This window comes from Pseudorasbora parva, chromosome 15, assembly GCF_024679245.1.
Source record: "Pseudorasbora parva isolate DD20220531a chromosome 15, ASM2467924v1, whole genome shotgun sequence".
Lineage (NCBI taxonomy): Eukaryota > Metazoa > Chordata > Actinopteri > Cypriniformes > Gobionidae > Pseudorasbora > Pseudorasbora parva.
Window position 1 is genome coordinate 40,442,207 of NC_090186.1, and position 13,895 is coordinate 40,456,101.

Genomic DNA, 13,895 nt, shown 5'->3' on the forward strand with positions numbered 1-13,895 from the left:
GGTATGTTACAGAACAATGTGTTTAAACAGCATAACAAATAATATCAAAAAGATATCGGGCCTGGCTGTTGTTCATTAACACCAGCGGTGACATTTTTCAACACAGTGTGTAGTCATGTCACGGGAAATTAAGTAATCCCTGTCCCGATGTGTAAAGAACCAGGGTCCTTACAAGTGCATCACAAGCTCAGGAGCTGATTGAGCCGTGGCCGTAATATACTGGAGCTTGCCAGTGTAAGACTGTAACGATAAGGATGTAGCGTAATCCAAAGAAGATCAAGAACCAGATGTGTGACAACAGAAGCAAGACTACACATACACCGTAAAAGGGCTCGAAGGTGAAAAATAAGAAGTGCCGGTACTACAGAAGGTTGAAATTGCGTTCCTGGGGAGGTCAGAGTATCGGAAATATGTGAGAAGAGCTGGTATTGTGCCCAGTTTGAATCCTTGCCTCATCCTTACCCCACACCTAGAATCTAATGGGAATAATAACTTGGCAAAACACCGGTACAGAAAGAAAAAGGGAGGGTATGCTACAGATTAAAGTATAGAAGTACAGATTAAGGGTGTGTTCACACTTGCCATTTTTGGTTTGATAAAAACAAACTGGTGCGATTGCTGCTCTGTTCAAATGAATGAGTGTGAACGCTGTCATCCAAACACTGCTGCGCACCAAACAAGCCGAGACCGCTAAAAAAAATGGGTCTGGATCCACTTTTCAAACGAATTCTGGTGTGATTCGACTACAATATGAACAGAACACGGACCAAAGAGATGTAAACGCACCAAAAATGGGACATGATGTCACATGTCCTAAACAGGACAATGCTCAAGCAAAGTCTATGCCTATTTTTTACTTGTCATAATCCCAATGTTGCCACCACAGACAGGTACAGGCAGATCTCTTTCTGTGTGTGTGACGGAGGGATTCCTGCTACTGTTTTGACTCCTTTACACATTTTATAAGCTCTTCACAAGTTTTCAGCTGGTCAAAACACCATCATATGTGGCTACGCACATACAACAAGCGCTTTTATAGCACACAGCATTCTTTCGATGTTCAGTCTTGAAAAATACATCATAAGGCTGACCAATCAGGTTGTGAACATATCTCTATGCCTTTAGGTTCGGTGTTAAATGCCAATGTGAATGCTAAGCAGACCAGGAATAAATGTTTTTTTGGTTCGGATGAAACGAACCAAATGAATTAAGTGTGAACACGATATAGAATTGGAGCACTGTACCATATAACCTTTAGCAAAAGACAATGAACAAAAGAAACAGAGGGCTTGAATACACAGAGGAAGATCATTAACAGAACAAGGAACAGGTGAGATCTGAGAAACCATGACAAATAATAATCAACTAGAGCAAATGGTGAGAATGAAAACTATGAAAACAATACAAAACAGAACAAGACATGACAAAAACCCACGCTACCATGCTAGAGCTATGGAGTTGCTGAAAATAAAATAAATAATACAATTTTTAAAATATAGTTAAATAAAATAAATATTTTCATACACTTTCTGAGGAAAGCTTGAGTGGTGTAAGTAAAACAAGTAAGTAAAGCCCGCCACCATGACGCTGGAGCTAGGCTGCATCCGAAATCACACAGTTCCCTACTATATAGCAGCCGAAAACAGTAAGTGACAAAAGAAGCATGTCCGAATTCACAGTATGCATAAAAGAGTAGGCAAAAAGGATGACCTACTATATCCGGCGAGATTCTGAAGAGTGCATACGATGGACACTTTACTATCCCATGAGGCCACGGGAGAGGATTTGTGAACGGCAGTGAAGCGACATAACTGACGCCGGTAGGTCACATGATAATTAAAACATAGCAAATGTAGTATGTCCAGATTACATTCATACTTCACTTTACACTTTTTTTTTAGCGGTCGTGAAGTAATTGCTTCAAAATAAGTACCTACTCAAGAGAGGATGCGATTTGGGACGCAGCCCTAGTGTTTTTAACATGTTGCTGTGTGGTTGTTAGGGTGTTCCGAGACCACACACAGCTTATGAGAAATCATTCATGTCCATGAGTTTTGCAGTGAAGTAACACTTAGTGTTATGGTTTGGCTCAAATCACTAAACCTCAGCATGAGCAATAGGAATACTGATGCTTAACTTAGTAAACACCACTGAGTTTAGAAATGAGACCCATCACTCTGTCCTTCTCTGTATCTCAATGGCGGTAGAGATGCTGTCTGCCAGATTACTACATAGCACACTTGGCAATGTTAAATCAACTCAGATAGAGTTACATTCATCTTAGAGGGAGTTAAATAGATTCTCAAAAGATATTTTAGTGGCTCCAAAAAATATTAAAAATAATTTTTAATCATCTTGTGTTTTCAATGTCAGTACTCTACGGTTCAACTAATGTTTCACATTAGTCACACTTTATGTTTTATCTTCATTTTTAGCATTTCCATGTATGAGCATTTAAAGCCCAACAAACCTCTTGTTTTCACTTGAAAAGTATGCTTAATGTGCTGATTTTTCTTTAATGTAAAACATTTTTTTTTCCATATTTTCTTATCTAATGCAATGCCATACTTGTTTTTTTCAAGTGTTGCTTAAGTTTCCAAAATACTTTCTGAGGCCAATAGCAATGCACGTGGAGAAGACGTGATAGTTCTGTCATCAAACTCAGTTCATCAGCTCTGCTAAGAGGCTTTATGCAAAGTTTCCAGGAACCATGTGACTTCCAGTCTAGTGCAGTAGAGGTTTTCTATCTACGACCACATCACACGTTGCTAATTAGGCAGGGCGAGAGAAAGAGAGGGAGTGAAGCAGAGCACGAAAGAAAGAGTGTGAGTGCTGCAGTCTTCACTCATTCGCCAGTGGACCGCCATCAGTTCACATCTCTGAACACATGCAGTCTCACATAGCCTGAGACAGACAGATAAACAAGCTGAGAGAAAGACAACGGCAGAAGACAGAGTCTGAAGGAGGTCAAAGGTTTCACAGGGACTGAAGTGGCATGGCTCAGGGCTCTGACAATAACGACACCAGCTACACCAAATCCCCCTCACCGGGCAATAAACAGGTAAGAGAGACTTTATCCGCTCCGTGCACACACTTCACCATCCTTCTGGAAATGCATTTAAAACATTACTTTTTATTTTAAAATATTATTACGATAAATTATATAAATAAATAGATTATTCATTTCATAAATGTATTATATAATATATAATAATTTATAAATAATGTATATATTTTGAAGTTAAAATATAATATAAAACAACATTTTAATTATATTACAAGAATAATAACAAACATATAAATTAAAGTGATAAATCAATTATTTCTGTATACATTTTTTAATGTTAAACTGAATTTAATTACATTAGTCAATGTTGAAATAAATGATGCAACATGCATCTAACCAGATGGAATATAACATGTACAAAACTTGATGTTTCAAACTATGATTGATACCTAGACACTTATTTTACATGCATTTCCAGTTCTGTCAGTGAGTGAGAGAGTAAGTATGTTTCTCTGTAGACTTGCACATGTCCGTATGAAAGATTATGATTCTGTTGAATGGAAGTCATGAGGCTGGTGGTGATTTTAACCTTCAGACCAAACACATACTACTGTAAGCCTGAAATGCTTTATGTCAACGTTTATAAAGGTAATCAGCTTTAATGTTGAGCAACTGTTGCACACAGCATCATGCAGAGAGAGAGAGAGAGAGAGAGAGAGAGAGAGACAGAGAGAGAGAGAGAGAGAGAGAGAGAGAGAGAGAGAGAGAGAGAGAGAGAGAGAGAGAGAGAGAGAGAGTTTGACAGAATGTTAGTGATTGTGAAACTGCCGTTAAAATGAAACGAGGCCATTCAGGCAGAGGGGACATGACTTCAACGGCCACTACATCCTCTCCAACCTCGATGGACCTACCGATATAGATGTTTATCGCTGAGAGAACATGATTTAGACACGGCAACAGTGCAAATCATGTTTTGTTTATAAGGCTCATGTATGCAAATGCACTTGGAACTGACTTCATATACAGTATATCTACTAAAAAGAACCAAAACACCAGTTGATTCATTGCAAATACTTTAACGCTTTGTAAACTGCTGCTAAATGCTTCACGTTCATAATGAAGCAGCTCAGCTGTGAATTGCTGTATCTGGATTACAGCAAATGCTATCCTGAAATCACCAGGAACTGAGCTAGTCATAGACATTGCGCACACACACACACACACACACACACACACACACACACACACACACACACACACACACACACACACACACACTTTTCTCAAGGGTCTCTTATTCTGGGGAATTTGTCATATGGAAAAAGTCATTCTTGTGGGTTCAGTAAAGAACGTCATTGCTCAGAGGGGTTGTGGGAAAAGATTGGCCTCTGTCTTTGAAAATGTCACCTGTCTACCACAACATGTGATAAAAGTGCAGAGATGGAGGTGGATATATGACAAAGTCATTTTCTTAAAACTATTATAATATATAATGTTTAATGGAGAACAGAACCGTGTCTTCGCTATTGTTACTTAAAACCATTAAAAAATCAGTAATTGAAATAAAGCTACAATAAACTAAAATATAAATGTTTGATGAAAAAGTTACATTTAAACAAAAAATAAACCAAATTACTGAAAGCTGAGTATTTAAAAAAGCACATAACAAAATTACTAAAACTAAAAGGAAAATTTTAAATTTAAAAGCTACTTCTAAACATTAATAAATAATAGAATAGAATATAAATAATACTAAAATAACACTGATGGAGAAAAAACTGCATAATTCATTGTTGCATGTTATTTTAAAGATTGTCTTCAAGTACTTCACAGTAATGTAATGCCAGTTGACATTAATATAATAAAAGATGCAGCAAAAAACTTTACCATTGGGATACGTGGACATGCTCTGGACTGTCAGCCTCCTGGTCAAAAGCTTCCTAAGAACGTGTGCCGGTCCATTCTGGCATGACGGAAAGACCTGATTTGAGAGAATCTAAAATGGGTTGCAAAGACCATTCACATTGACTTTAAAGTGGTGTTTTTGTGCTGTCATACACATGAACTCTTGTGTGCTGACCTTTAGGGTTCGTCGGATGACGTAAGGAAGGTCATGAGGAGAGAAAAGAACCGGATCGCGGCGCAGAAGAGCCGAATGAGACAGACTCAGAAAGCTGACAATCTGCACCTGGTGAGAAACATACACACCTGGAACTTTCATTTACACACAATCATGTTCTCATTAACAGGTATAAAAAGTTCTGCAACAAAACAAACAATCATGCATTGTTTTTGTGCAGCAAATCTTGACTTCTGATCAGTCAGAAGATACACCCAGATAACAAAAATCTATTCTAAGTTTCTGAAGGTTCTTCTCTTGGTTAATGCGAATGCTAGGCGAACATGCCATTTTGCAAACCTTATGAAATTGTTACTTTTGAATGTTCCTAACTTTCTGAAACATGTTGCAGAAAAACGTTCAATGAACGATATATCGATAACATTTTGAGGACATTATTAGAGACCAGATAACTTTGAACTAACATTCTATTGACTGGAAGAACGTTTGTTCATAACTTTGAGAAACTTGTCAAAGCGTTGGGGATGTTCCCTGTTAAGGGGGCTGCCACCGGTCACACATGACTTCCATTCATGTGCATATACGAATGCAGGAGACAGAAAATGCAAGCACAGGAGAAGAAGTTTTGCTGCGTTCCGAAGGTTAAGTTTGGTGAACTCTGACCTGCGAATTCATATCACGTAAAGACATGTGACCAATAGAAGACTGATACACCACAGACGCTGCATTATGTGAAGTCATTGTGCAACCAGTGCAGTGTCTGTAGAAATGTTGCGTGCTCAAAGCCTGGTTTGGCTGTGGCTTTAACTGGGCAGACAGACCCTTAAAAGGTTTACCTAGACAAAAAAATTGATTTTGATAAAAAAAAACAATCAATCAAACAATAACGACAAATCCAATAAGCGTCCAGCATCATTGCGTCCAGGTGTGTTACAGGCGTGATGCTGATCGACTCTGACTGTATTTACATGAGGCTTTACTGACCATGTGGTGATGCGTCACGGCTTCTGTCGTGCTTCACACTTGTTGTGGCTCTGGTCTTGTTTGCTTCAGATTCTGGCATTAATTACATCGCGTGGGTGAACCGCTCAGCTAGCGGCACCTAGTAAATTCTCTGTAATTTATCAAGAAAACAACAACAATCCTCAAATCTGCATGATTCTAGGTCTGCTTACAGAACTGTGGTGCTTTGCATCCGTGCATTTCGTGACTGTGCTCTTCACTCGAGCACACGCCTGTCTAACAGTCATCAAACCGTTTGGATTGCATTTGGCTCTTACTCAAAGCCAAAACCCTCTATCACTTTCATTCAGCATCTGTGAGTGTGTGTTATATGGGTGTTTCCCTCTGGTATTACTCATGTCCTTTCTCTCCTCGGATAGCTGCACACGGTGTCCAAGGACTCAAAAGGACAGACCAAGTGCAGTTATAATCATCTTTACATCAATACATCAACTACAAGAATAGATCCTCCAAACTCTATGATCGATTTAAAAGGGCAGTCCTTCCAAAAGTCATCATTTACTCTCGCTCATGTCGTTCCACGCCTGTGTGACACACAAAACAAGATATCTTCATTCACGTTTCCCCACATTCACGTTTTGCATGTCACGTTTAGTTACGAGATCTGTGAGACATCATACAAGGCACGCTATGCTTGAAATGAGCAGATGAAAATACAAATATAAATGATATGGCTGAGAGGATATGATCAATCATTTATGTATTTATAAAGCTATAAAAGCATACCAAAATTACTCCAACGTTATTGCCATGAATTTTTATACTGTACAGGTTGACAACTGCCTCATACTCCTTACTGCCGAACAGAACATACTTTTTTTAACCAAAAATATTTTTCATCCAATTTTTCACCTCCACAAAGCAATCCAGCAGAGAATTTTCAGCCACATTACTTCCTGCTTTAAAAAAGAACATACACCTGCATATCATCACCATAACTATGATAAGAAATGCCATATTAATTTATTATAAAGCCTAGCATGTAAAGGGAAAGAAGTAACGGCCCTAAAATAGAGCCCTGAGGTACCCCATAGGTTACAGTATAATGAGTCCCAATCTTTACTGCAAATATCATACCCTCCAGGTAGGAACGGAACCAACATCAGGCTGCTCCATTTACCCGACACACTGCTTAAGGCGCTCTAACAAAAGGACACGATCCAGCATGTCAAACCCCACCAAGGTTTAACAAGACAAGACCAACACAGTTTCCATGGTCAACTTGTAATAAAATATAATAGGGCAGATTCCATACTGACCAATTCTGATTCCCCACTGAAACGTATCCATGATATTTATATCTGCTAAAAATTATGAAAGCTGACAAAATACAACCTTTTCTAGGATTTTTGCCATGTAAGGAAGTTGAAATAGGATTAAAATATTGCAGGACAGAAGGGTCTAGACTGGGTTTCTTTAACAGGGGATGCATTATAGCATGTTTTAAACATAATGGCGCACATCCCTCAGCCAAATTTGTATAAAATATATGGACCAATAGTATCGACAACTTCAGTAAAAGATTTTGTTTAATCAGACATAACTTTTGAAAAGACTAGGGCCGGATTTAATAAACAGGACAAATTAGCGTGAGAGCGCAGATAGGAGTGGATTTTAATGCATGATCTACTGACGACGAGCAAATTAAAGAACACAAACATAGCCGGATAATTTCCATAATGATCAACACAATCTACTTAGCGTGTGGTTTAGGATGTGCTTTTTGGGCGGTAAATAATTGAGCAAAAATACCAGTAAATTGACTAGTGCAAATCTTAGTAAATCACCATGGGTGATTCATTTAAATCAACACTAGGTAACTTTTTGCGCTCTGGCGGTTAATAAAAAAAACTGCTTGCCTCTTGCGGAAGAACACTGCAGCTGGAGCTACTTTTTTCTGTTTATGTCTATGACAAGTCATGCAGACTGTGCTACTCTGCAGCGCTGTGATTCTGGATAGCACAAAAACGCAGTTTGGAAAAAGGATTCATGATGTACTTGCTCATTATATAAATTTAATCAATTCTGAGCACAAGAAAGTTACCTAGTGTTGCTTTAAATACTCTCCTACCATACATTTTTATGAAAGGGAAACTCCTAAAATGCATTTGCAGTAAGGTCAGCAGCAAAAATAACCCTGTCCATGCCTTTTCAGTGCAAATTTTTCACTACTGGAAGTTTTTAACGCCAAGAGAGGGTTTGCACTGGCCCTAACATGATGCACACTTTTTTATAGTGCTTTTTTGGATTCGGACATGGTAATTGCATGGAAAGAGCTATGCAATTCCTCAATGTTTCTTTCTGAGTTCCACTGAAGAAAGAAAGTGTTAAAGGTCTGGAACAACAAGAACCTGTATTTTCATTTTGAGTGAACTATAGCTTTAAATAATCTTCTATACACTAGTGATTGGTGGGAATCTACTGAAGGGATTGTGCTTTAGAATGAGATCTGGTCTTATTCACAAAACAAATGCAGATATTAAAGTGAACTGAGTAGCAGTTTTCTCAGCAAGAGAGTGGGTTGATTAGCTAGTTGACCTGCTGTCAGTCCCGACAGCCCCCGCTGTAGTTCTCAGTATCAGTTATCTGATAAACACACACACTGACCTCATGCGAGTTCCCCTGAACTCAACCGATTAAACGCAAAGTAGGAGATGCTGTCCCGACAGGCACATACCATTTACCAGGAACCGCATATCATTTCGATTTTTGAGGTTTCACAGCTTTTGAGAAATGCACATATAGGTCACACATCAGCAGATATGAATACTTAAGTGTTTACACCGTTAATGCTTAATATCCTGATATGTAAACACCTCAAACTTTTATCGAGTAAAGGTCACGGCTGAAGCAAAACTGCATGAAAATTGTGTATGCAATGTGTGCATCAGTGTTATTTTAGTTTTATTTATATACTATTATAATATTTACTATTATTTTTAATTATTTTCAATTTTCCTTAAATATATATATATATATATATATATATATATATATATATATATATATATATATATATTTAAAGCTTTTTTTAGATTTACCGTAGTTTTATTAATTTTAGTACTTAAACTTTTTTTTTAGGTTTTCATCTAATATTTCCTTTTTATTTTATCTCCGCTTTATTTCAGTTAACGGAATCTATTTTTAATAGTATCGTTAACAATGACAACGCAGGTGTGCATATATTGTACACCTCTGTTTGTGTTTTATCATCAAAACCAGAGAAAAACCATTATTTTTAATTCTCAACTAAATATGCCTTTGTTCAGGTTTTTAATATAAGCAGCACTCAGTGTTCATATCCACAGCAGCCCATAATTAAGTTAAGATTATATTATATATATATATATATATATAGTATAGTAATCTAAAGCTATGAAATAATAATAAATTCAGCTGAATATGATGCAGAGGAAAGTCATCAACTCTGTCTGTGACTGTGTGGCCTCACTGTTCAGTGTAGTATGTGGTTTCACTCTTCACGGCTATGCTTGATAAACAGGAAGCTGAAATTTCCCTTCGTATGACACGTTTCCTGTAGTGTCTTCTCATGGTGTGTTTTTTTATTAAGGCCTGCCTGAGAAACGTGGGTTGTTGAGGGGAGTGTTCAGCTGTCATTTCTGGTAAGGTATCGCTATAGGCCGTGGGCAGATAAAGCTGAATGACGATCGTCAGAGGGGTTTTACCCTAGAGTGACTGGAAGGCAGCGGAGCGGCTAGTCGAGCTGCAGATCACAGGCCGGTGACGTTGCTGAGCGGGAACCATCATGACCCCCTAGAGTAACTAAAAATAATGGCCAACAAACATATCCGCTCTAATCTATTTCTAGCCCTTTATTATTAGATGTGCAGCTTAATTTTACCTTTGAGGACATTTATGTAGATATGGGCCTGTCAGAGGTCAATGCCGTTGAATCTTGGATTATTCCTCATCTGTAGGGAGAGTTTTCCTTAGGGTTGTTTTGAAGCAATATGCAATTGTGAAAAGTGCAATACAAACAAAAGTGACTTGACTTTTACGCATTTTATAGCCTTAATATTATACATACTACGCTAAACATTAGGTTAAAGGGGAAAAAATGAAATGAAAATTACCTCATGATGATACTCACCCTCAAGTCATCCTATGTGTATATGACTTTCTTCTTTCAGACGAATACAATTGGAGTTATCTTTAAAAAAAAAAGTCCTGGCTAATTCAAGCTTTATAATGGCAGGGAAAGGGAGCCCAAATTCTAAGCCTAAAAAAGTTCATCCACCCACTATAAAAGTAATAATTCACTCCAGGGGGTTAATAAAGGCCTTCTGACGTGAATCAATGCGCTTTTGTAAGATAAAATATAAACATTTAACACATTGATTATAAAGTTAAATATCTAGCTTCCACCAGACTGCCTTTGGTATTCAATTTACAGAGAAATCGTAACTGACGGACAGACGTAGCATAATCGTTTTGAACTGTGAGAGGCGTTACGCTTTCTGGAAGGTCACCGGAGCCGAATGGATTACTTTTATAATGGATGGATGCACTTTTTTCGGGCTTTACATTTTGGGCTCCCATTCACTGCTTGGATTAGCCAGTTAAATCATTGGCTAATTAATTTTTTGGCTGAACTAACTATCCCTTTAACGGTTTTACGAATGTACAGGCTAAAATCTTGTATACTCAACACCCAAGATTCGTTACTGACCTGGAAAGCCCACAAATGCGTCAGAAATGAATGTAATCCTATATGATTAATATGTAATTGTGTGTGCTAATTCTGCGGTGTTCGTAACTTTAAGGACCTCTAGAGGACGAAACTCAAAATTCATGTCCTGTTGAACGTATACTTCCTTAATCTTCAGGAAAAAGTACAGTGTAACCTTCTCTATGACCTCTGGAGCTTTTATCGACGTCTTTTGCTTTCTCTTTGTGCTGTAGGAGAGTGAAAATCTGGAGAAGGAAAATGCAGCGCTCAGGAAAGAGGTGAAGAGACTCACAGAAGAGGCCAAATATCTGTCCACGGTTCTGAGCAACCATGAGCCGCTGTGCACGGGCCTGAGCGGCGCGCCGACGGAGCTGCTGTACGGCGCGCACCACGGCGCGTTCCACCAGCATATCAGCGTGCCGCACTACCCGTTCTGACCGGCAGAGGGCGCACGAGTTCCGCACGGGCTCCGCCTGTGGGCGACAGGCAATGAACTTTGGTTGAGTCATAAACCACTTACATAGTCATCAGCGGGCATCGAAAAGATCCTAAAACCATCTACTGAGTGTCACTGAAGTAAAACAAATGCCTCAAGATGATACGATTTTTGTCACAATGATATTTTATTATCGGTTTTAGTTATATTTTTGTCTAAAGTTAAATAATCCCAGCTTCTTGAACAAAACCTCATGTCTGTAAAATGCAAATGTGTTAAACGTAGGCTACTTGCAAAGGTGCATGGCAATGACACGATGAATGTTTTCAATTTAGATTTCATTAGAAGCCAGTCTACTGATTCATATGATCATTTATTTTATTCTATTTCTGTGAAATGTTAAAGAAATGACTGGACTTTATTCTAAGAAAATTATGTTGATTGTGTATCCTGTTCACAGATATTATGTGAATGTTTTTCTATAATGACTCATTGGTCAACATTCTGAATGTACTTTATACACAATTCTAGCTGAATATTTTTATTCTAAACCCGTTGGGATCTTCTAAAGTTGTACAAACTGCAGTGCTATGTATCTCAAATGTGGAGGAGGGAAAATTTGTATCTGTGATCATCTGTGATCAGGTGAAGAAATGAATAAATGTAAATTATACAGACACATTTCATGAATTTGAACATAATGTCCCCTGTTTAATTCATCAAGCAGAACTAATATTTTGAATGGTTACGTACATGCATGACATATTAAGAAAGAAAAAGTAGCCTATGTTTTGTCCTCCTATAAATGCGTCTGTTTCGAATTTTTACAAGTGCTAAAACAAAATCTCATAATTACCATAAATGATAATTGTCATGCTTTGAAATTTGGCTATTATATCCGAACAAGAAACTGTTAATTTATTTTCTTGTATGTCAATATTTATTCCCATATCATTTTCCACTTTTTTTCAACTCTCTATTACTAGTGTTTCCTTTTGTTTAAAGCCCACATTCCTCCCCTCCCATCACCTTAATTAAATTCCTCTTTTTTTTTTTTAATGCGTGTCTAAATATATTATTAGCACGTATTGCTAAAGGTAAAATACATTAATTGTAGTTATTTCAAATGTACAAATTAGTGATTTTGTTTTTGAAAGTCTAATTAAAAACTGGAAGAAAATATAAAATTAATTTACATAGGCTATATAAAAAGTATTAGTATTACTTATCAAAGAATATTTACTTGGTGTGCCTTTATGCTCTGCACACGCATTCAGTCATGTGTTCATTTGGCTTTTAAGTTTAACAACAGACACATTCTGTTCAGACAAAATCATATCTAAGAGTTTGCTGCCCCCTGTGTACGACCAAGCTGCAGATGATTAGAGAAGAAAGGTTAAACGTTTCATACAAATAAAACAGCTCTGTTTACTTGCTGTAGGTGATACCTCAGCAGGCTCATACCTGGAGTCCTGGAAGTATAAAAGGACAAGACCAGCAGCCTGACACATAAACCCATAAGACTGTGTTCATATTCAAAACAAATATATATTTTTGATTAAATCTAAGAGCTTTCTGTCCCTCCACTGGAGCCTATACGCAACTACAACTTTGACGCTTCAAAAAGTTCATAAAGAGATCGTAAAACTTATCCGAATTGTTACAGAAGTCATACAGGTTTGGAACAACATGAGGGCGAGCAATTAATGACAGAATTTGGCATGAACTATCCTTTTATATATAATATATATATATATATATATATATATATATATATATATATATATATATATATATATATATATATATATATATATATATATAATATATATATATATATATATATATATATATATATATATATATATATATATATATATACTCACCTAAAGGATTATTAGGAACACCTGTTCAATTTCTCATTCATGCAATTATGTAATCAACCAATCACAAGACAGTTGGTTCAATGCATTTAGGGGTGTGGTCCTGGTCAAGACGATCTCCTGAACTCCAAACTGAATGTCAGAATGGGAAAGAAATGTGATTTAATCAATTTTGAGCATGGCATGGTTGTTGGTGCCAGACGGGCCGGTCTGAGTATTTCACAATCTGCTCAGTTACTGGGATTTTCACACACAACCATTTCTAGGGTTTACAAAGAATGGTGTGAAAAGGGAAAAACATCCAGTATGTGGCAGTCCTGTGGGCGAAAATGCCTTGTTGATGCTAGAGGTCAGAGGAGAATGGGCCGACTGAGTCAAGCTGATAGAAGAGCAACTTTGACTGAAATAACCACTCCTTACAACCGAAAATATGCAGCAAAGTATTTGTAAAGCCACAACACGCACATCCTTGAAGCGGTTTGGCTACAACAGCAGAAGACCCCACCGGGTACCACTCATCTCAACTACAAATAGGAAAAAGAGGCTACAATTTGCATGAGCTCACCAAACTTGGACAGTTGAAGACTGAAAAAATGTTTCCTGGTCTGATGAGTCTCGATTTCTGTTGAGACATTCAGATGGTAGAGTCAGAATTTGGAATAAACAGAATGAGAACATGGACCATCATGCCTTACCACTGTGCAGGCTGGTGGTGGTGGTGTAATGGTGTGGGGGATGTTTTCTTGGCACACTTTAGGCCCCTTAGTGCCAATTGG

General features: G+C 37.6%; 1 protein-coding gene across 1 annotated transcript; it reads left to right on the top strand.

Annotated features, from left to right (window-relative positions):
- The first annotated feature begins 2,758 nt into the window (after nucleotides 1-2,758).
- batf (basic leucine zipper transcription factor, ATF-like) lies at nucleotides 2,759-11,908 on the top strand. The gene is made up of 3 exons (XM_067418741.1): nucleotides 2,759-3,061; nucleotides 5,094-5,198; nucleotides 11,034-11,908. The coding sequence occupies exons 1-3, from the start codon at nucleotides 2,996-2,998 to the stop codon at nucleotides 11,235-11,237; spliced, it is 375 nt and encodes a 124-aa protein (XP_067274842.1). The 5' UTR covers nucleotides 2,759-2,995; the 3' UTR covers nucleotides 11,238-11,908.
- The last annotated feature ends 1,987 nt before the right edge of the window (nucleotides 11,909-13,895 follow it).

What these genes read in the sequence shown, in the direction of transcription:
- batf (XM_067418741.1), top strand. Translation starts at nt 2,996, where the DNA reads ATGGCTCAGGGCTCTGACAATAACGACACCAGCTACACCAAATCCCCC. An exon ending in CCTCACCGGGCAATAAACAG is followed by an intron (nt 3,062 to 5,093) that starts GTAAGAGAGACT and finishes GCTGACCTTTAG; the next exon opens with GGTTCGTCGGATGACGTAAG. An exon ending in AAGCTGACAATCTGCACCTG is followed by an intron (nt 5,199 to 11,033) that starts GTGAGAAACATA and finishes TTTGTGCTGTAG; the next exon opens with GAGAGTGAAAATCTGGAGAA.